The 23,675-nt window shown below is 44.9% G+C and overlaps 2 protein-coding genes and 1 long non-coding RNA gene across 12 annotated transcripts in view; 2 read left to right on the top strand and 1 right to left on the bottom strand.

Moving 5' to 3' along the window:
• EFCAB5 (EF-hand calcium binding domain 5) overlaps positions 1-19,960 on the top strand; it is a 51,532-nt gene extending 31,572 nt beyond the window's left edge. The window contains exons 14-20 of the mRNA XM_084823168.1: positions 781-1,009; positions 1,772-1,924; positions 3,745-3,851; positions 10,211-10,464; positions 11,765-11,997; positions 13,364-13,460; positions 18,200-19,960. Coding sequence (XP_084679294.1) covers positions 781-1,009; positions 1,772-1,924; positions 3,745-3,851; positions 10,211-10,464; positions 11,765-11,997; positions 13,364-13,460; positions 18,200-18,414 — 1,288 coding nt within the window. The 3' untranslated portion in view covers positions 18,415-19,960. The remainder of the gene's footprint in view (positions 1-780; positions 1,010-1,771; positions 1,925-3,744; positions 3,852-10,210; positions 10,465-11,764; positions 11,998-13,363; positions 13,461-18,199) is intronic.
• Positions 136-21,098, bottom strand: LOC146334828 (uncharacterized). The gene is made up of 4 exons (XR_014786176.1): positions 19,399-21,098; positions 3,380-3,520; positions 1,802-1,936; positions 136-1,027 (listed from the first exon to the last, which is right to left on the bottom strand). It is a non-coding gene; the product is annotated as an uncharacterized LOC146334828 (long non-coding RNA).
• Positions 21,076-23,675, top strand: part of NSRP1 (nuclear speckle splicing regulatory protein 1) — a 29,692-nt gene continuing 27,092 nt past the window's right edge. For 4 of the 10 annotated variants that reach the window (XM_084823161.1, XM_084823156.1, XM_084823163.1 and 1 more), the window contains exons 1-2: positions 21,076-21,163; positions 23,272-23,353. Coding sequence is in view for 6 of the 10 variants with exons in the window: in XM_084823156.1 (XP_084679282.1) it covers positions 23,333-23,353 (21 nt within the window). In the remaining 4 variants the exon portion in view is untranslated. Of the gene's footprint in view, positions 21,274-23,271; positions 23,354-23,675 lie in introns of all 10 variants that reach the window. The other 6 variants (XM_084823157.1, XM_084823164.1, XM_084823158.1 and 3 more) reach the window with 2 other exon arrangements.

Consider the following 23,675-nt stretch of genomic DNA (forward strand, 5'->3'; position numbering starts at 1 on the left):
AGCACATTCAACGTATGTGAATATCTTTTTGTGATTGGCATAGTGTACATTCCTGGTTTTGTGTTTTAACACGTAGAGTCTCTGTATGAGACAGTGTGGCTTTTTTTTTAAGAAGCAGAACTAAACATTACAGAATGCCGTTTCAGCCTTTATGGGCACAAGAGGTAAATACCAGCCCCCCCCTGACAGAATAGAGTATTGCATAACATACAGCATTAGCCCTCTGAGGGCAAGAGGCAAGTGGCTTATTCTGCCCTCCAGTGTCAGAACACAATATTATACCTCCCTGACCAAAAGAGACGTTGGGAGAGCAAGGGGTCATAAATGAAAGCAGGGGGGCAAATTTGTTTAATTCTGTGTGTGGATCCCTAGGGGTGACAAAGAACCATCCCTTGGGTCAAGGGAGAAAAGATCAATCATACTGTGTGACCTACCCAGAAAGAGGGCAGCTTCAGTCAGCGATGAGATTCATCTTCACCCCATGAGATTAAAGCCTTTGTGCTGAACACGTATGAGACAAACAAAGATCCACAGCAGCAAAATGAAGATGTAAATTCACTCTCGGTTACATGGTCAGGCTCTGAGCCATGCATTTAGCACCCTCAGTGAAGGGTTTCTTATGCCACCTCCAAGCACATTTTGCTCAGCAGATTGTGCCTTCTGGTGATGAGAGTTATGGTGTGGGGAGCATTCCTGACCCTGACATTCGCTCTGCCATTTGCTATCCAGGCACCTGACTTGTCACAACCTCCTCTTTCCTGTTACATTCTTGCCTGTTAGCTTTGCAGCAGCATTAGAAGACAAGCCGATCCATGTTCCCAGAGTTCAGCTGCACGGAAATATCCACTTCTGGAACCACAATCGGCCCAAAGAAGAGCGGAAGGGCTCTTTCTTGGTACTGCCCCTCGAGGATATCCGAAGAAGAGTCTTCGGTGTCCTTGGGCTGGACACGCTCCGGGACAAGAACGAGCAAACCATCTTTGTACCCCACGAAATCCGTTTCTACCAGGTGGGCACAGCAGGGAATCTGCAAGGTATTTAAAGGGGCAGCCATCAACTTTGGGTGAGGACCAACAACTCGACCTGATTGTATGAACAAGGCCACACTGGCCATTCCCTACTGGCCTAATGTATTTATTCATGCACTAGTGGGCTAGTGCATTTGTTTATTTGCTGCATTTCACCCCACTTTTCAGACAATTAATGTCTCCCAAAGCAGCTCACACCAGTTAAAAAAAGAGAGAGACCCTGCCCTCAGATTCACAAACTAAAATGACAAAGCACACAAGGGAAGGGGACTGGAAGGAAAGGAAGAGGAAGGAGATCAGTTTTTTAAGGCCAGAACAAGGTGGTGAGCTGTAAGTGGGCATCTAAAGCACTTTGGGCCATGCTGATCTTCCCCTGCTAGTGTTCTTGCTTGAATAGCAGTTGATGGCTCTTGTTCCTGTAACCACTGGGTTGGGGCCAGACTGTTATTCCCCCTTCCTTCTGCAGTCCCAGGGCAACTGTCAGTTGGAGCCAAGTGTTTTTTTCTGGCAGGAAGGGGAAGTGAGCTCCCTGCAACTTCTCCCCTGGCCCATGGATGGGCCAGGCTGGTCCCCCCACCTTGGCTTTGTATTCTTCCAGGGGGGCAGGAGGTGCAGCTTCCCACTATCATTCCTTATAGAAGTCCTCTGCTTAAAATGTCCTTTTGATATGTTTATTATTAGCATGGTTATAATAACTTCCCTGCTTTATTTCCAAATTAATGGCAAGGTTTCTTCCTCCCCAGGGGATAGCAAACTCATTCAGCATAGCCTACCACCACATCCGCACCCAGGAAAGTATCATGCAGGTGATCGTCACTGCTGTGGGATGGCTCTCCACACGGACATCAAATCTTCAGACCATCACTGCGTACTTCATGGAGCCAGGCGAGAACAGGGTAATATACTGGCTGCCATAAAAATTACAGAGATCAAGTACATAGAGCATTTAGACAAAGCTTCATATAAATACTGCTTTGTTATTTGATATCCCTTTGCTATTGATATTTTTCTAATGTTTTATTTAACAAACTATAATCTAAACCCCTCTTTCCCACATCATTCTCATATATATTATCTATATCTATATCTCCCTCCCCGTAGATATGGGCTGATGAGAGCTGTAGTTTATTTACTTATTTCATTTCTATACTGGCCAATAGCTAAAGCTGTCTGGGCAGTTCACAAAAATTGAAATCATAAAGTACAACATAAAAAACAAAAAACAAAAATAAAAAACACAAGTTGCCCACCCCTGCCCTACAACTATAAAATGAACATATGAATGACGTATGGAACAGGATTGTTTCTAAGTCTAAACAAGATGTAGACTGAAAGTGCTTTATAGATAACAAGTGAAAAGAAAGGGAAGACTCAAATGTGTTCATCTGGAGTTCCTTGTATTCAATGAAACTTCACCCAGAGGCTTGGTGATACCCCATGGGTGAGAAGCTCATGGAACGAGTCAAATCTGTATCCAGTTAATACTGGAGCCTGACCGAGGGCCTCGTTGAAAAGGCCGAGGCAGCACAATTGCACTCTGTGGTTGTTCCTCAAACTGCCAGCAGGTAGAGCTGTTGCACTTCTTAAGGCTTCTTCACTGCCTGCTCTGGTTAAAGGAAAGTTCCTACTTCAAGAGAGGCTTCCTGTGATGCCAAGATGATCTACGCTTTTGACATTACTCAGTTCTGCAGTCTCCACACCTTTTCAATCCCCTCTAACTGTGATACGATGAGCTGCTATGTCTGCAGAAATTCCCTCATCCACTCAGGCCTGGCACCAGGGGTCAGCATTGTTGGGCACTTGCCAAGACCCCCACAACCCAGCAGGAGCCACAGTAGTGAATGCCTGGCCGGTTAATGTTTCTAGTTCCAGACAAAAACTGGGGGGAAAAGACCCACAGAAATAGAAAAGAAACATAGTGCGCCATCACACAAGGCTTTTATCGTGCAGTCATGGTGGGTCATGGTGGGAAGTTTGTGGGTCCTTTTCATGATGTCATCAACCTCCAGGGCACATCCAGTGGTATTTCCCAGTTATTCCATGTTAAAAAGATCCAGAGACAATGAGGCATTTAAATATCCCAGACTTTTCCTACTGTGTACATTTGTTGTTGTGCTATTAAACAGCCACTAAATGGCACTGTTTCATTCAGATCTATGGAACATTGAAAACTAAGCCCTTCCCCTCTCAGCAGTCATGTGGTCGCAACCTGGGAGCCCGCGGTAAATGCGGAAAGGCTCCACAATGGTAGTAGTGTGGGTTTTTTCTTTAATGTACAGACACCCTAATCCATACAAGCTCTTTGTGAAAATTGGTAGCTAACTAGAGTTTGGGGGTGGGGGGAATCTTACCTGAGCAACCAATGGCACCACGCTCAGTAGCGGAACACAAGCTTTGTATGGATGTGGAGAGCCTGAAGCTCAAACCCTGGCATCTCCGATTAAGAGGAGCAGGTAGCAGGTGATGGAAAATACATCTCTCTTCCTGAGGCCCTGGAGAGACACTGCGAGTCAGAGGAGACAACACTGGACTGGATGGACACATAGGAAGCTACCTTCTTCCAGGTCAGAGTATGAATTGCCTGCCAAACTTGTCCCATTCCCTAAAAAAAGTCAGCCGCCGCTTTCCCTTCCAGAACGGTTACATATCTATTGCTGAGTGGTTTTCCTTCCTGCAAAGTGTCCTACTGCAAGCTCTCCCCCTTTCTCTTTTCAAGATGTACGACTATACCTTACGTAAAGTAATGACATCAGATTTGAAAGGGCAGGCAGAGATCCACCGCCCTCCAGCTCCTGTGCTCAGCAGGAAAGACAACATCTTCAGGTGAGCTTGAGAGTGGCATTTATGGGGCCAACTTTACAGGTGTTAACGTGAGGAGAATCTGGATTGTGGTCTGGTTGTAAATTCATTGACTACAACTTAGGTGCCACTGCATGCATGGCGCTATCAGGGCTGGTGATGTCAGATGAAACTTGCCATAGGGTTCAGACCCCTTTCATAACTGGCTAGAGAGAAGTTGCGTTTGAGTGCTTAGAGCTACCTCACTGTCTCACAGCTACTGTGCCAAAATCACTTCATCACTTACTTCCATACCTTGCACTTAAGAGTGTATTACTCAGCAATAGTTGCTGTGATGTCACATTGACCTCAGTGCAACTACTCCTAGTCTCCTTTGGAGTAAGCAAGTGGTGGGCTGGAAGCCAAGTACAGTTGACTGGCTTTCTGGTGACAGCATGAATCATAGAATCATAGAATAGTAGGGTTGGAAGGGGCCTACAAGGCCATCGAGTCCAACCCCCTGCTCAATGCAGCAATCCAAGTCAGAGCATCCCTGACAGATGGCTGTCCAGCCTCGTCTTAAAGGCCTCCAGTGTGGGAGAGCCCACCACCTCCCTAGGTAATTGGTTCCATTGTCGTATTGCTCTTACAGTCAGGACGTTTTTCCTGAAGTTCAGCTGGAATCTGGCTTCCTGTAACTTGAGCCCATTATTCCGTGTCCTGTACTCTGGGATGATCGAGAAGAGATCCTGGCCTTCCTCTCTGTGACAACCTTTCAAGTACTTGAAGAGTGCTATCATATCTCCCCTCAGTCTTCTCTTCTCAAGGCTAAACATGCCCAGTTCTTTCAGTCTCTCTTCATAGGGCTTTGTTTCCAGTCCCCTGATCATCTTTGTTGCCCTCCTCTGAACCCTCTCCAGTTTGTCTGCATCCTTCTTAAAGTGTGGTGCCCAGAACTGGACACAGTACTCCAGATGAGGCCTAACCAGTGCTGAGTAGAGGGGAACTAGTACTTCCTGGGATTTGGAAGGTATGCTTCTATTAATGCAGCCCAAAATAGCATTGGCCTTTTTTGCAGCCACATCACATTGTTGGTTCATATTCAGCTTGTGATCGACAACAATTCCAAGATCTTTCTTGCTTGTAGTGTTGTTGAGCCACGTATCCCCCATCTTGTAACTGTGTCTTTGGTTCCTTTTTCCTAGGTGCGGAACTTGGCATTTATCCCTATTAAATGTCATTCTGTTGTATTCTGCCCAGCGCTCCAGTCTATCCAGATCACTTTGAATATTGTTTCTGTCTTCCAAAGTATTAGCTATCCCGCCCAATTTTGTGTCATCTGCAAATTTGATCAGCATTCCCTGCACCTCCTTCTCCAAGTCATTAATAACAATGTTGAAGAGCACTGGACCCAGGACTGAGCCCTGCGGTACCCCACTCGTTCCCTCTCCCCAGTTTGAGAAGGTCCCATTGATAAGCACTCTTTGAGTCCGATTCTGTAGCCAACTGTGGATCCACCGGATCGTTGTTTCATCTAGCCCACTTTGAGCTAGTTTGCTCATCAGGATATCATGGGGCACTTTGTCGAAAGCTTTGCTGAAGTCGAGGTATATGATGTCTACAGCATTCCCACGGTCTACAAGGGAGGTGACTTGATCAAAAAATGAGATCAGATTTGTCTGGCAGGACTTGTTTTTGACAAATCCATGTTGGCTTCGAGTAATCACGGCATTGTTGTCAAGGTGCTTCCAGATGGATTCCTTTATCATCTCCTCCAGAATTTTCCCAGGGATTGATGTCAGACTGACTGGTCTGTAGTTCCCTGGTTCCTCCTTTTTACCCTTTTTGAAGACAGGGACAACATTCGCCCTCCTCCAGTCATCTGGCACTTCCCCCGTCCTCCATGATTTCTCAAAGAGAATAGACAGCGGTTCTGAGAGTTCTTCTGCCAGTTCCTTTATGACTCTAGGATGCAGTTCATCTGGCCCTGGAGATTTGAACTCATTCCAAGTAATGAGGTGTTCCTTGACCATATGCCTATCGATCTCAAGCTGCAATCCTGCCCCTTCAGCCGGCACTTTGCCTTTGCCAGGGGCGTCATAGACCCTCTTTTGGGAGAAGACTGAGCCAAAGTAGGAATTGAGCACCTCTGCCTTTTCTTTGTCATCTGTTATCGTTTTGCCATCCTTCTTTAATAGCTGAACAAGCATTTATTTCCTCTGCCTTTTACTATGCACGTAGCTGAAGAAAGCCTTTTTGTTGTTTTTAGCATGCCTCGCTAACCTCAGCTCGTTCTCAGCTTTAGCCTTCCTGATGCCATCCCTGCAATTCTGTGCTACCTGCCTGTACTCTTCCTTTGTTACTTGGCCTTCTTTCCACTTCCTATATGTGTCCTTTTTTGTTTTCAGGTCATCCTTAAGCTTTTTGTGAAGCCACAGTGGCTTCTTCTGTTGTCTTCCACCTTTTCTTCTTGTTGGAATTGTTTGTGATGGTGCCTTGAGAATTTCCTTTTTTAAAAGCTCCCACCCATCTTGGACTCCTTTTCTCGTTAGCGTCGCTTGCCATGGGACCTTCCTGATCATAAAAGCTCCCACCCATCTTGGACTCCTTTTCTCGTTAGCGTCGCTTGCCATGGGACCTTCCTGATCATTGTTCTGAGTTTATTAAAATCAGCTTTCCTAAAATCCAGGGTACGCGTTTGACTACACTCGGCTTTTGCTTCCCTTAGAACCAAGAACTGAAGTGTAACATGGTCGCTTTCCCCCAGAGTTCCTGTAACTGCTACTTTATCCACTAAGTCATCTCTGTTGGTTAGGATCAAGTCAAGGATAGCCGATCCTCTAGTTCCTTCCTCTACTTTCTGTAGGAGGAAGTGATCCGCCTACAGAAAGTTATCTTTATGTAGGAGGAAGTTTATCCACTAAGTCATCTCTGTTGGTTAGGATCAAGTCAAGGATAGCCGATCCTCTAGTTCCTTCCTCTACTTTCTGTAGGAGGAAGTGATCCACCACACAAGTCAGGAATTTCCTGGAGGGGCCATGTTTTGCAGAATTTGTCTCCCAACAAATATCAGGGAAATTGAAGTCCCCCATTACTACTACATCATGCTTCCTTGAAACATTGGCTATTTGCTTTTCAAAAGTTTCATCCTTGTCTTCTCCTTGGTTCGGTGGCCGGTAGTAGACTCCGACCACCAGGTTCCTTTTATTCTTTGCTCCATTTATTTCAACCCAGATGCTCTTGATGGGGCTACCAAGCTCATCCTCCTGTATTTCTGTGCAGAGATATGTATTTTTCACATACAGTGCAACCCCACCTCCCTTTCTGTTCCTCCTGTTCTTTTTGAACAAGTTATCTCCTTCAATTGCTGTATTCCAGTCATGAGAGTCATCCCACCAAGCCTCAGTTATACCTATCAAGTAATAATTTCCCTCCTGTATTTAGAGTTCAAGTTCGTTCTGTTTGTTTCCCATACGCTGGGCATTAGTATTTAGACATCAAAGACCACGTGCTTCATAGTCTGGCTTTCTTCCTACATGTGTCTGAAGACTATTATTGGGCGCTATCAGAGCTGTTCTCTCCGTTGCAGTGCATGCGCCTACGTCCACTGTTACCCCCAACACCACATCTCCCTTCCCCGTAGGATTCAGTTTAAAGCCCTCCTGATGAAGTTCTTCATGCTGTGGCCAAACACATTCTTCCCATCCTTTGTGAGGTGCAACCCATCCCTTGCCAACAGCCCATCTTCCAGGAAGTATAGCCCGTGGTCCCAGAATCCAAATCTCTCTCGTTGGCACCACCTTCGTAGCCAGTCATTCACCCGGAGTATTTTTTGTTCCCTTTCTATCCCTCTTCTAACTACTGGAAGGATGGATGAGAAAACTATCTGGGCCCCAAAGTTCTTGAGTTTCCTTCCCAGAGCTTCAAAATCTGACGTGATTTCTTCGTAGCTCCGCTTGGCGATATCATTTGTTCCCACATGGATGAGAAGAAAGGGATACCTGTCAGTGGGCTTTATGAGTGCAGGCAACCTTTCAGTCACGTCTCTAATTCGTTCTCCCGGGAGACAACATACCTGGCGAGTCCACGGGTCTTCACGACATACTTAGGTCTCGATCCCACGCAGCAAGGAGTCTCCCGCTACTACCACTCTTCTCTTCTTGTTGTTGGAGGCCTGGGTTTCATCACCTCTGTTTGACTGACCTTCAGCCTCTTGCTCACTCTCATGTAGGTTCCCCTGTGATTCTTCCTCTGCAGGCTGACCTCCAGTCTCATCCGCAAGTACCTGGAATCGGTTCCACAGCTCCACTGCTTCCACTGGTGCAGAGTGGCATCTAGTTCTTCTTCTCCTGTCACCCTTTTCCAAGGAGTATCCTCTACTCCATTTTTCTTCAGTATCCTCAGCATTTCCCACTGCCTCATCTTGCTGTTGCTCTTCAAGCTTCTGGTCTTCCCTTTGCTGCTGTAGTTCCCCCATTCTGTCCAAGAACTGTTCGTGTTCTCTTATTCCCCGGAGGGTCGACAGTCGCCACTCCAGTCCACTTCCTTTTTCTTCCAGCAGCGTGATCAACCTTGCACTTGTTGCAGGTGTAGGCCATGTTGTTTTCAGGCAAGAAAATGAACATTGCACACACCTTGCAGGTCACCACCACTGGAGAGTCTTGTCCTTCCATAGCCTCTTTTCCCTTTTTGAGTCTAGCTTTGTGATGGTTCTAGACTAGCCTGTGCCTGTTCCTCTACTCAGTAGAGGTTAAAAGCAGAGTCCCATTTGTGTGAAAGTGTGTGTTACAAGACAAATAAATTGAAAAAAGTTAGTTAAAATAAAATAAAATAAAATAAAAAATGAAAAAAATGTTAGGGGCCTCCCCCTTGACCTCCCCTGCCGAACTCCCCTGGCCAACTCCTGTTTGCTCCCCCTGTCCGCTCTGGTTGCTCGCTCTCTGGGAGCTTGCTTGCTTCTGTAGTCCCTGGACCAGCTGGAGCAGCTTGCTCTGCTCTGCTCTGCTTTGCTTTGCTGGGAGGCGGGAAACAGACTGAGGCGGGAAACAGGCATGCTTGTCTTCCAAAATATTCCATGTTTCTACTTCAGTCTTGATTATACCTTCTTCATTCCTTTCTCATCCCAAACCTCCATGGGCTTATCTATTCAGTACAGCTTTCCAGAGGCTGAACTTTGCTAAGAAGTTGCCTGCATTCCTTTCAAGCCCTCTGCTTTTTATCCAGTTCTGTGGAGAAAAGTGTTCTTGTCCTGCAGTCTAGCTCTGGTCAAGCACCCCCTGATTAACATTCTGGTCAAGCACCCCCTGATTAACATGCTGTGATGGGGAGCAAGGCTGATGTCCCCAAAACAACTCATCTGCTATCATAGAATCATAGAATAGTAGGGTTGGAAGGGGCCTACAAGACCATCGAGTCCAACCCCCTACCCAATGCAGGAGTCCAAGTCAGAGCATCCCCGAAAGATGGCTGTCCAGCCTCGTCTTGAATGCCTCCAGTGTGGGAGGGCCCACCACCTCCCTAGGAAATGAGTTCCATTGTCGTATTGCTGTTAGCCAGGAAGTTTCTCCTGATGTTCAGCCGGAATCTGGCTTCCTGTCACTTGAGTCCATTATTCCATGTCCTGCACTCTGGGATGATCAAGAAGAGATCCTGGCCTTCCTCTCTGTGACAACCTTTCAAGTACTTGAAGAGTGCTATCCTATCTCCCCTCAGTCTTCTCTTCTCAAGGCTAAACATGCCCAGTTCTTTCAGTCTCTCTTCATAGGGCTTTGTTTCCAGTCCCCTGATCATCTTCGTTGCCCTCCTCTGAACCCTCTCCAGTTTGTCTGCATCCTTCTTAAAGTGTGGTGCCCAGAACTGGACACAGTACTCCAGATGAGGCCTAACCAGTGCTGAGTAGAGGGGAACTAGTACTTCCTGGGATTTGGAAGGTATGCTTCTATTAATGCAGCCCAAAATAGCATTGGCCTTTTTTGCAACCACATCACATTGTTGGTTCATATTCAGCTTGTGATCGACAACAATTCCAAGATCCTTCTCGCTTGTAGTGTTGTTGAGCCACGTATCCCCCATCTTGTAACTGTGTCTTTGGTTCCTTTTTCCTAGGTGCGGAACTTGGCATTTATCCCTATTAAATGTCATTCTGTTGTTTTCTGCCCAGCGCTCCAGTCTATGCAGAGGGAATGAAGCTTGCCAAATTGCAATGTAGAGGGCTAGACAGCAAAACCAGGCTCCAAACTTTTGCACATGACAAGTTTTGCACACCCAAATTGGCTTCAAATTTGTGTTTCTCAAACAGCAGTCTCTTCGACAGGAAGCTGGCTGGTGCACCATATAGCATACAATACAGGAGCAGGCAAAAGTCAGGAGATATAGAGTGTAACAGATGTCCTATTTTGTTTTAGAGATTACCTGTTCAAGTGCATAGACTGTGCCATGGTGGTGACCACGTACATGTCTGAAGAGCATCACATTGCTGTTCCACTGAGGGATCCAATGGGCCAGGCCATCGCAGTGTTTGACCTCAACCTTGGACACTGCCAAAACCTGCCGTCTTATGAGCATAAGGACCTGCAGAAAATGCTGAAGATGGCACAGGCGGCCAGTTTTGAGATACTAAAAGAGGATTCTGGAGATCTAGACCCATTCTACGTCTTGGGTATTGTGCACTTTAGGAAGCAGAGTAATTCTACTAGTGCTGGTGGTAAAAGAGATTCAGGATATTTGTTCTGGTCTCCTAAGCATATTAAAATAGGGAATGGGGAAAGACAGACAATCTTAGAGCCTTTCTACAAGAGGGTTTTATTGTGTGGTCGTGATTGCTTGCTCATAGTAGTTTGTGGATCTTTTACATATCATCATCCTCAAATGCCTCTCCCGCACTTTGCAGCCATTATCATGGTTTTTTTCCCTAACGAGGAAAGTATGGTATTTTTTCTGAATGGCATTATAGAACCCTCGTGTAATCATGCAATTCAACTATACCACAATGCTACCTAGTGCTAGTGTAATGGAACATATAGAAAGGCAAAAGAAGAAAACTCCTGGGGAAAAAGAAACGTGTAAAGGAGCCAAACTTAATCCCACAAAGAATCCAGAAGCAGAAGCTTTGGTAAAGGTGCAGGTTAAAAGCCTATTATAGAAAAGCCCATAGTTACTGCTGGTTAAAACTGGGGATCAAGAAACTTGAAAGAAAACTTCCAGGTTATAGATCTACTTGATTATGGGTTCACCAATAACAGATCTGTCTTAGTTAATTTCTAAAAAGAGGGATGGTGAGGCTACCAGAAAATGTCATCCTCTAAGACCTGGAAGCCCTGCTTGCTAATCTCAGGTGTGTAGAAACAAGCTGCGGTTCCTTAATGGCAAGGAAAGCACACTTTGCAGATGCTCAGAACCTTCTATATTTTTACTTTACATCTTTTACTACTGAGTCCACGCAGTGAGAATAGTCAGTTCTTGGGATGAAAACCCACAGGTTCTGGAGCTAAGTCATGGAATTAAGCTTTGCAAGATGTTTTTGAGATTGCCAGACAGAGTGTGCAACAGTGCTGCTAATTTTGGATGTTTTATCAGAGCACTACAGACCTTCTGAGCCAACGAGTTAAAACTGCAAGACTGTGGCTATCACAAAGATGTTCGTGCATAACAGCGTTCCAAATAAATTACAAATAAAATAAGTTGATTCAGAGTTCACACATGTTCATCATGGTCCCTTAGGTGCTCCAATTAGCTCCAAGTATCTAGATGACCAATAACCACTCCTGCCCATTGCTCATTCCAAGATTAAATTGCAAATGGTGGTTTATTTCTGAAGCAGTTGTTAAAGTTACTCTAGGACAATGTGTCACTTTTGCTTTGCTTCTAGGGGCAGTTTGTGCTGCAGAAACTTTGCTTTGCTTTGCATGGTGTGTGTGGTTATAGACTTAGGTCTTCAAAATGTCGGTTTGTCGTTCCAGAGGCTGAGTATGTTGGGGACTGGAGGCGTGGGGGAGTCCTCTTCTACCGATTCATGCTCCAGGACTTGCAGACCTGCATCTGGAATCTTGACCCTTGGTTGTCCTTTGGTGAAATTACATGTTTTGAACTGCCTCCGGCCCTAGTGCATACAATACTGAAGTGTGTATTGCTGATTTTGTACCCACAGTGGGCTGGTACAAGGGAGCTTGAGGACTGGAACTTTTGCATACAGGTGAGAAACCACAACAGCAAAAGCAGGAAAGTAGCAGGGAAAGCTTTAAATCTCTTTAAAAGATATTACGCCCCAGGATCACTGGGTAAGATTAATTAGTTAAAGGAAGTTGGGGGAGAAGAAGAATTAACATCTTTCTGGTTCTAGTTGCAGAGGTTCACAGGAAGAACCCAAGCTCACAAATGCAGAGTTTGACATTACACATTTTGTATGTTTTAAAATAGCCTCCGTCGTATTCCAGAGCTTTTCTATACAAGGCATTTATTGTGCACTTGTGTTTCTTTACCCACTGTTGTTCATGGGTTCTTTAGACGATGTTGTGATCCTCCAGTTTTGCTTTCATTTTTTAAGAGCAGTTTCCCAGGGTTTTTTTTTTAGACCAGGGGAAATAGGGTATTACTTCTGAAAGCAAAATAAAATATATTTTCCTACTTGTGTAATTGCGATATTCCGCTATAGTACAGCACTACCTAGAGATTATGTAACAGAAAAGCAGAAAAGGAAAAGCTCTTTGTGCAGAGCTCAGATCTCAATTCTGCGATGAAACAGCAATTAACAGCTTCATGTAGAAAAGGTCCCGGTCACAAGGGAATGCTCAAACAAGGTCTTGCAATACTTCTGAAAGATGCTCAGGTTTGAACTCCAGTGAATCTGTAGGGGCTGGGCTTCTAAAGTGGTAGGTTAACTACCGAGAAACCCCCCCCCCCATATTTACCATTCTTTTCTATTATCTCACATTACTAGAATCTCACTTTACTATTGTATGACACCATCTCCTCTACTGTCATTCCTTCATAAGTGCCACCTTACTTTTAGTTCCAGTTCTGCCTCATGGAATGAAACTGACATACAACTAATAATTCAAAACAGGCATTCTTGCAGAGATCTTAACATTTATGCTAGATACGCATGTTAAGATCTTCAAGAATGCCAGTTTTGAATGATTTATGGAATGTGACCTGGGAGTAAAAACAGCAAAGAATCGTGTGGCACTTTAATGGCTAACAAATTTAATATGGCATAAGCTTTCATCAAATGCATCTGATGAAATTGATAAATTTGTTAGTCTTTTAAGGGGACACAAGACTCTTGGTTGTTTTCGCTGCACCAGATTTCAACTCCTTTGGAAATTATACTGGGGGGGGTGTGAAACTAATATGAACTCGACGCCTTATTTGAAAGTGGGACTGGTGATCTCATGGCTACAAAACGTAATATAAACTGCCCTTTCCCCCCATGCCTTTCATCTTTCAACTCTCCAGACCAGCCACGATAACTTCACTTCATTCTCATACTAGCTCAGATATCCCAACTACTCTTTGTCTTCTTAATAATCTTCTGATGCTCTGTGCTCTTGGTGCTACAGAAACTTGATGGAGAACTTATTGAAAACATCTGCTACTTTGATCCAACGGCTGCCTATGTGGAGGCTCGACCAGATGTTCTCTACTACTGCCTCCGAGGTAATTGTAAAGTATTTGTCATAACTGTGGAAGTGTTTGTTGAGAACAGCATGAGTGCTGCTGAGTCAGGCCAAACACCTATCGAGTTGAGCATCCTGCGTCCTACAGTGGTCCACCAGACGGCCATGGAAAGCCCACACGCAGGAAATGAGGGTGATAGCTGTCTCATAGAATCATAGAGTAGTAGGGTTGGAAGGGGCCTACAAGGCCATCGAGTCCAACCCCCTGCTCAATGCAGCAATCCAAGTCAGAGCATCCCTGACACATGGCTGTCCAGCCTCATCTTGAAGGCCTCCAGTGTGGGAGAGCCCACCACCTCCCCAGGTAATTGGTTCCATTGTCGTATTGCTCTTACAGTCAGGAAATTTTTCCTGATGTTCAGCCGGAATTGGCTTCCTGTCACTTGAGCCCATTATTCCGTGTCCTGCACTCTGGGATGATCAAGAAGAGATCCTGGCCTTCTTCTCTGTGACAACCTTTCAAGTATTTGAAGAGTGCTATCCTATCTCCCCTCAGTCTTCTCTTCTCAAGGCTAAACATGCCCAGTTCTTTCAGTCTCTCTTCATAGGGCTTTGTTTCCAGTCCCCTGATCATCTTTGTTGCCCTCCTCTGAACCCTCTCCAGTTTGTCTGCATCCTTCTTAAAGTGTGGTGCCCAGAACTGGACACAGTATCCAGATGAGGCCTAACCAGTGCTGAGTAGAGGGGAACTAGTACTTCCTGGGATTTGGAAGGTATGCTTCTATTAATGCAGCCCAAAATAGCATTGGCCTTTTTTGCAGCCACATCACATTGTTGGCTCATATTCAGCTTGTGATCGACAACAATTCCAAGATCCTTCTCGCTTGTAGTGTGGTTGAGCCACGTATCCCCCATCTTGTAACTGTGCATTTGGTTTCTTTTTCCTAGGTGCGGAACTTGGCATTTATCCCTATTAAATGTCATTCTGTTGTATTCTGCCCAGCGCTCCAGTCTATCCAAATCACTTTGAATATTGTTTCTGTCTTCCAAAGTATTAGCTATCCCGCCCAATTTTGTGTCATCTGTAAATTTGATCAGCATTCCCTGCACCTCCTCCTCCAAGTCATTAATAACAATGTTGAAGAGCACTGGGCCCAGGACTGAGCCCTGTGGTACCCCACTCGTTATCTCTCCCCAGTTTGAGAAGGTCCCATTGATAAGCACTCTCTGAGTCCGATTCTGTAGCCAACTGTGGATCCACCAGATCGTTGTTTCATCTAGCCCACTTTGAGCTAGTTTGTTCATCAGGATATCATGGGGCACTTTGTTGAAAGCTTTGCTAAAGTCGAGGTATATGATGTCTACAGCATTCCCACGGTCTACAAGGGAGGTGACTTGATCAAAAAATGAGATCAGATTTGTCTGGCAGGACTTGTTTTTGACAAATCCATGTTGGCTTCGAGTAATCACGGCATTGTTGTCAAGGTGCTTCCAGATGGATTCCTTTATCATCTGCTCCAGAATTTTCCCAGGGATTGATGTCAGACTGACTGGTCTGTAGTTCCCAGGTTCCTCCTTTTTACCCTTTTTGAAGATAGGGACATTAGCCCTCCTCCAGTCATCTGGCACTTCCCCCGTCCTCCATGATTTCTCAAAGAGAATAGACAGCGGTTCTGAGAGTTCTTCTGCCAGTTCCTTTATTACTCTAGGATGCAGTTCATCTGGCCCTGGAGATTTGAACTCATTCAAAGTAATTAGGTGTTCCTTGATCATATGCCTATCGATCTCAAGCTGCAATCCTGCCCCTTCAGCCTGTACTTTGCCTTTGCCAGGGGGCTCATAGACCCTCTTTTGGGAGAAGACTGAGCCAAAGTAGGAATTGAGCACCTCTGCCTTTTCTTTGTCATCTGTTATCGTTTTGCCATCCTTATTTAATAGCTGAACTACCATTTCTTTCCTCTGCCTTTTACTATGCACGTAGCTGAAGAAAGCCTTTTTGTTGTTTTTAGCATCCCTTGCTAACCTCAGCTCATTCTCAGCTTTAGCCTTCCTGACGCCATCCCTGCAATTCTGTGCTACCTGCCTGTACTCTTCCTTTGTTACTTGGCCTTCTTTCCACTTCCTATATGTGTCCTTTTTTGTTTTCAGGTCATCCCTAAGCTTTTTGTGAAGCCACAGTGGCTGCTTCTGTTGTCTTCCACCTTTTCTTCTTGTTGGAATTGTTTGTGATTGTGCCTTGAGAATTTCCTTTTTTAAAAGCTCCCACCCATCTTGGACTCCTTTTCTTGTTAGCGTTGCTTGCCATGGGACCTTCCTGATCATTGTTCTGAGTTTATTAAAATCAGCTTTCCTAAAATCCAGGGTACGCGATTGACTACACTCAGCTTTTGCTTCCCTTAGAACCAAGAACTCAAGTACAACATGGTCGCTTTCCCCCAGAGTTCCTGTAACTGCTACTTTATCCACTAAGTCATCTCTGTTGGTTAGGATCAAGTCAAGGATAGCCGATCCTCTAGTTCCTTCCTCTACTTTCTGTAGGAGGAAGTGATCCGCCACACAAGTCAGGAATTTCCTGGAGGGGCCATGTTTTGCAGAATTTGTCTCCCAACAAATATCAGGGAAATTGAAGTCCCCCATTACTACTATATCATGCTTCCTTAAAACATTGGCTATTTCAAAAGTTTCATCCTTGTCTTCTCCTTGATTGGGTGGCCAGTAGTAGACTCCGGCCACCAGGTTCCTTTTATTCTTTGCTCCATTTATTTCAACCCAGATGCTCTCGATGGGGCTACCAAGCTCCTCCTGCTGTATTTCTGTGCACAGATATGTATTTTTCACATACAGTGCAACCCCACCTCCCTTTCTGTTCCTCCTGTTCTTTTTGAACAAGTTATCTCCTTCAATTGCTGTATTCCAGTCATGAGAGTCATCCCACCAAGTCTCAGTTATACCTATCAGGTCATAATTTCCCTCTTGTATTAAGAGTTCAAGTTCGTTCTGTTTGTTTCCCATACTCTGGGCATTAGTATATAGACATCGAAGACCATGTGCTTCATAGTCTGGCTTTCTTCTTACATGTGTCTGAAGACTATTATTGGGCACTATCAGAGCTGTCCTCTCCGTTGCAGTGCATGCGCCTACGTCCATTGTTACCCCCAACATTACATCTCCCTTCCCCGTAGGATTCAGTTTAAAGCCTTCCTGATGAAGTTCTTCATGCTGTGGTCTCTTGCTGCTGTTCTCCAGCAATTGTTATTCAAAGGCACGCTGCCTCTGAGTCTGGAAGATGCATATAGCCATCATGGTTAGTAAGTAGCCAGGGACAACCCTGTGCTCCATGAATTTTTCTGATCCCCTTTTAAAGTTGCCTAAGCTTTAGTGGCTGTTACCACCTCTTGTGGCAGCAAATTCCGTAGGTGAACCATGCCTATACAATCGTTGGGATAAGATAGAAGCAAACAGGTTGCACAGAACATGTATGCCGCCCTGAGATCTTAATGATATGGGGCAGGATATAAATGTTTTAAATACATACATAAATAATAAAAGGAAAGTTTTAAAAATTTCTCATTCAAAACTTTAAAACATTTCTAGGCTGACCTACCCTTCACTTTCGTGTATTTATTTTATTTATTTAATGAGGCTTATCAATCACTTACATTAATATACATTTCTAAGCAATGTACAAAACAATACAGGATATTTCTATATTCAGGCCTGTTTGCACACTGCCATACTCATGAGACCTAAGTTTCAGAGTTCGTGACACCTAGGCCTGGTTCACATGCAGTGACAAACCAGACTATGGGTTGAGTATGCGTTGTCGCTGAATTATGGATTGTTGTTACATGTGAACCCTGCACTATGGTTTAACTATGGGTTCTTAACCATGAACAACTCAGGAAGAGAACCCATGGTTTGTTGTTAGGGTGTGAAATCTGGGTTGTTTGTGGTTAACAACCCAGAGTTAAATCATGGTGCAGGGTTTGCATATAATGACAACCCACGATTCAACAACAACCCACAATTCAACAACAACCCATACTGAACTTGTTGTCATTAAGTGCGAACCAGGTCATTCTGTCCACAAGGGTAACTTTGTTCTCTGAACTCCAAATTTGGATAGCACCATTCCCTTCGTTTCCCAATTTTAAAAAAATGGAACCTGAAATTTTTGTCTCGGACTGGCTTTGCCAACTGCTGGTGGGCATAACAACTTGCTATGCAACTGTAAATTAGGAATAGTGTAGCTTCCATATTCTACCTGCATTGAGGAAAAACTCATTTTGCAGTCTGTGTCTTTTCTGTACAAACATTAATATGTAACACAGTTAGGAGCTGATTCGCTGAACTAAGGAAGAGCCCCCAAAATTGACAAAACTGCCACGTCTACTCCAAAGTTATTGATGAGAAATGCAATGGATGGGATGAAATATGCTTCTGCGCACGCACCGGCACTTCTTAGGAACCCCCCCTTCCCTCAGCAGCCTCCTAACCTGAAAAGTCACAACCTGAAGACTGGGGGACCCCGCAGCAGAAAAGCACTGCATGGACCACAAGGAAATGCAGTCAAAAAGTGAACGTCAGGAGAGTCATAAGGTGCAGTCTTTGAAGTGCAGCTAGGTGTGCATTGTTGATTCATTTCAATGGGAGTTTGCATGGGGAGACGGTACACCAGCCATCTTTGCTGAATTGTGCAAGATGAAACAGATGAAATGGAATATGGATTCTAATTAGCAAATTTGTGCTTCTTTTTTAAAAAACAAAAAAATGTTTCAGGTACAAACAGAAGAGCTGTGTGGAAGTTTGGCTCAGCTTCACTAGAGTACCTCTACAACTGGGTGCACACCTGTCTGTCTTTAATAGAACTGGCAAAGAAACTTAAGCATCGCCAAAGTATTGCAACTTCATCTTCAGCCCTTATCACTCCCACACTGTCTCGATCACTTAGGTCATCGCAGATTTTGACAACACAGACCACATCTTTTGCTTAAATGTATTGTCAGTGTTTAAAGTGAACATTAGGAGGGTTTAAAAAAAAAACAGTTTTCATTGCTGCTGCTTGTTGGATATGTGTATGTACTTTACAATAAAATTACACTACTTGGTTAAGCTAGGTGGAGTCTTCAAAAAAGTTCAGACCTAGATGTGATGCAATAGGTGGAATTCAATGACCTTAAATGACCAGGTAGATTACTCCCAACTTCCATTTAATACTGGTAAAGGAGGGCAGAGGATTAGAGAGGAGGGAAATTACAATTTGTCCCTTTATTGTGTTTACACAATTCACAAATGATTAAAAAGAAGAGCAGGCAGAAGAAGAAGCTTCAGAACTGAACTGTGTATTTAGCAAAGCTCCTCTTTCTGAAGGGGCTTTTTAGAAGTCATTTTAAGGTTGCCATGATGAAAAGAGAGAGAGAGAGCTTATGTTTTAGTTCCTCCCAAGGGGAAGCACACCTGCACTCTGATTTTAAGGCAACAAACAGCATTCCTATTGGCTAGAGCGTGAGATGACAACACACTTCAGTGTTCTGATGCAAGATTCCATCTTTGCAATGATTTATCTTTCAGCAGAATCTTTTTTTAATAAAATTTGGGGAAATTAAAGCTTTCCCCCCTCCCTGTGCTTTAGCTGACAAAAAACAATGGCATATCTACCAAATACTTTGTAATTTGAGATTATAGGTTGCTTTTAACGTTCCCTGATAAATTGATTACAGCGTTATTACAATGTGTGATTCCTTTGATTATCTGATGCCTGCTTCAACAGCAGCAAGTGAATATTTGGAACAGGGCGGAGGCAGCGGGGAGACATTTCAAGTAGTTTGCAATTATATTCGTGAGAACAGCGTCCTTTGCAATATACTGATACCATGAAGTCTTTGTCAGTTCAGAATTTGCTGGCAAGCAATTCTACAAGAAAACAAATAACTTTTTCTAATGAAATAAAGAGGGGTGGGGTGTTTGTATATACCTACCTGGAGCTTTTTAAAAGGTTATATAAAAGATAAGGCTACTTCAGAAGCTGTCTTAAATGCACCATTTGGTCATGGGTTCAGATCCTCGTTTGCTCCATCAGTCATTGTGTGGTCCAAGACAAGTCTTAGCAAGCAAAATATATTAGGCCTGCAAACTAATTAAACAGTTCTTTAATTGATTAATCATATTATCTGATCAATTAATTAAATGTGCTGACCAATTAGTTGGGATCATCTTTTTAGTTGATTTAAAAAAATAAGGGTGTAATCCTATACATCTTTAGACAGAAAGAAGTCCTAGGACTCGCAACATCCACCAACCAGCTGGCTGGGGAATGCTGGGAGCTGCAGGACTTCTTTCCGTCTCAACATGCATAGGATTGTGTCCTTAAGTGACCTCAGTACTGCTCTCCAATAATGGCATAATCAGCCTTCCCCAACCTGGTGCCCTCTGAGAGTTGTAGGTCGTCTTTCCATCTGAACATGCATAGGGTTGTACCGTTAAGAAAGCACACCAAGCAGTCAGAGAACCAACGCTACACCCACCACATTGACTACCTTTAGGCCCAGCCATGTTACATGACTGGTAGTGACTCTCCCGGGTTTCAGGCAGGGGTCTTTCCCAGCCCTACATGGAGCTGCTGGGAACTAGACCTAGGATGCTCTGTATACTAAGTAGGTGTGCTACCAAGTTTCTAGTCCTTATGGTTCTGACCGAAGGTCTGATTCAAACAGAAACCAAGAGGCTGCCTCATACTGAATCAGTCCATCTAGCTCTGTATTGTCGACAGTGACGGGCAGTTCACCAGGGTTTCAGGCAGGTCTTTTTACCGAGCCCTACATGGAGATGCTGGGGATTGAACCCAGGACCTTCTGCATGCAAAGCAAGTTCTTTGTCACGCAGCTATGCCCACAATAGAGGATTTAAAGGCAAAGGCCTATAAGGGCAACCCCCTTGAAAATGTGCAAAGTGCCTTCCTTGAGCATTTGTGTAAGTTCTTTTGCTCATGAATACAAATGGTTAAAGAATAAATAAAAAGGACCTGATGGGCAAAGGAACCTTGGGCATGTACAGAGATCTTTTCCTCATGACAACGTTTAGACAGGGAAAAAAGTCCTACAGCCTTTTTGTTCTAGGACTGCCCCACCCAGGCTGGCTGGGACATGCTGGGAATTGTAGGGCTTTTTCTGCTACACATGCTGAGGATTGTGCCATAATAAACAAGAACACCAGCGATTTTCCTCATGAAGAAAAAGGGGGGCTGTTTAAAATTAATAATAATAATAATAATAAAGGATGCAAAGGTAAAGCCCCCTGAGAACATATAAAGCGCCTTCCTTGAGTATTTGCAGAATTTCTTTCGCTTATGAGTAAAGACGTTTTTAAAAATTTAAAGCGACCTAAGCGGCAGAGCAGCCTTGAGCATGTACGGAGTTCCTTCTCCCAAGGTTCAGGAATTGCGGCTGCCGCTGTCTCCTCTCCACTCTGAGGGGACAGACTACGAGGGGCCTTTAAACGCGGCACGACGAAGAGCTGAAGGAAGGGAGGCGGCAGGGCGGGACCCGAGAGGCGGCCGCGCGCCGAACCTGCCTTTGCCTGACGAGAAACGGCCGAGGAGGAAAGAGGCGGGAAACGAGGGCGGCGACGGGCCTGCTGCTGCGGCTGCTCCCCCGCCCGCGCCGCCAAGATGGCGGCTCCGAGCAAGCAGTGAGTGTGGGGGCGGGGCGGGGAAGGAGCCGACGGGGGGTGTCGTGCGGGGCTGAGGCGAGCGTGGGGGGAGGGGGGGAGGCGGCCCTGAGGTGACGGGGTAAAAGTGGGGGGGGGGAGACGGCCCTGAGGTGATTTCGGGGGGCTGAGGAGAAACTATAGCGAGGGTGAGGTAAAAGGGGGGGAGGCGGCCCTGAGGTGATTTCGGGGGGCTGAGGAGAAACTATAGCGAGGGTGAGGTAAAAGGGGGGGAGGCGGCCCTGAGGTGATTTCGGGGGGCTGAGGAGAAACTATAGCGAGGGTGAGGTAAACGTGGGGTGGGAGAAGGCTGCCTTGAGGCGATTTGGCGGGAGCAAAAGAAAAGGGATAGTCATTAAAGGGACAAAATGGAGAGGGGGAGACGGGCAAAGGAGATTCTGAGGCGAAATGGGGTGGGGGTAGAGAAAGGGGGGGCTTGTGGTGGGGGAGGGGCTGGGAGAAGGCTGAGGTGAAGCAGGCCTTGAGAGAGGGGCCAAGGGGGAAGGTGGGGGTCATGCTGGGGAGCTGGGGGCAGAAAGCACTGGCTTCCCAGGAGTGAGCCTCCAAAATGGTGTGTGTGAGGCTTCCTGACAGCTCAGCCCTATAGGAACATGTGAAGCCTACTTTTTAAAAGTAATTCTTAAAATGACAACAAGACACACCTTCAATTATTTTTTTAATTCAGGTGCTTATACAAACTGCGAGAGGCATTCTCCCTTCTCTCTCACACATGCAGAAAGGAATGCCTCTTTCAAGATCCTGCCCACTGTTACGCTTGTGTGCATCATCTAAAAACACAGAACCGATGTTTCTTTCTTCAAAACCATTGTTTTATTCACATGCAAATTTATGTAGATTTAGGGCGCAATCCTGTCCGGATAGGTGGCTGCCTCTGAACTCGGAGGCAACCACCTGTCCAGTGCAGAGCAGGAGAAGTGCGGAGGGAATCATCCCCTCTGCGCTTCAGCCGCCCTGCATTTGCAGCTACAGAGCTGACTGTCTAGCCGTGGGAAGGCGGAGAGGGGGAAGCAGCTGCGGGACTACACATAGGATGTGTTGTACCGGCGTTTCTGCCTTCCCCACCCCGGAACACCCCCAGGAATGCCCCATTTTCGCCACTCTGCACTCCTGTTCTGAGCACGGGGCCATTCCGAGCTGCCTGTGAGGCAGCGGAGTGGGGGAAGGTTGGTTCTCTGGGAACCGACGTATCCTATGGCTGTGTAACTGCTGACTAGCGGCCATAGGATTGCTCCCTTAATTGCTTTAAGTACAATTATTTTTTAATTAAAAACATTTATATTCCACCTTTTATAGCACCCTCAAGACAGCTAGCAACCATGATATCAACAAAAATCCATAAAAACAATCTAAAAATAATCTTTTTAAAAGCCAAAAAAATAGCAGCAGTATCAAATTTTCACCAGAAGTTAAAAAAATCCAGATGACTGAACAGCAGCGTTTTGACCAGCGTTCTAGAAACAGAAAGATACAACATCTGCCTTGTCTCCCAAGCTAATTTCTTTAATTGGGTGACATTGCATGTTGTCATGCAAACTGGAGAATGACCAGAACAATGCAAAAATGTGTTTTCTGGCATGATTTAGTATATCTGACTGATGTAATGACGCCAGCATGGGGGTTGGACTCGATGGCCTTGTAGGCCCCTTCCAACCCTACTATTCTATGATCTCACATAGACTATCTAGGCCCCTTTACTTATTTATATGTCATCTCATAAAATGAATTTTCTGGGCAATGTATAAATGTAAAACCTATTAAAACATAATATCAGTGAGATCCAACATTAAAATCCTAAAAAAGCACAAAGAGAAAACAGAAGCCAAACGCCTATCAGTTGTTACGCCCATAACAAAAGCTGAAATAGATCTCAAACTAAAGCCAGCCAACCGACATCAAAACTGCAGAGACTAAGAACCTTTACAAATATTAAATTGTATACGGAGAGCCTCCGTAGATGATCTTAAGGCACAGGTGGGATGTATGGTCAGAGGGTTACTAGTTCCCCAAGCTTCTAGCAAAGCTAGAACTCTGTTGTGTTTTTCTGCAGATTTCGCACTTAACTCCAGCTGAAAGTATGTTTCCAAGGCTATGGAACATTAATTCAATTATCATTTCTCTCTCCGCAGATATGGTCTTATATTTCCCAAGAAAGCGCAACAGAAAACATTCATCAAACATGCAGTATTCATGGATGACTCTGACGAGGAGGTCAGTTTCCTTGTGGGCTCTGCTTCATCTGTTATATTTGTTAGGGCATAATCCTATGCATGTTTAGACAGAAACAAGTCCTGCAATTCCCAGCATTCCACAGCCAGCCATGCTGTGAGTTGTAGGACGTTTTTTGTTTTAAAAATGCATAGGATGGTGCCCTAACTTACCTTTTGACCCATAGCAGGGCCCCAATGCAGTTTAGAAAAAAAATCAACTTAAAACCAATTTAAAGCAATTAAAAACATAGATGCAGAATATTGTAGCAGCAGGTCAGTAGGTTAGACAAGCGTTGCCCAGACAGTAAGCTGAATTCCTACTG

This window comes from Heloderma suspectum, chromosome 16 (genome assembly GCF_057233095.1).
Source record: "Heloderma suspectum isolate Gila_16-S chromosome 16, 16-S_ref, whole genome shotgun sequence".
NCBI lineage: Eukaryota > Metazoa > Chordata > Lepidosauria > Squamata > Helodermatidae > Heloderma > Heloderma suspectum.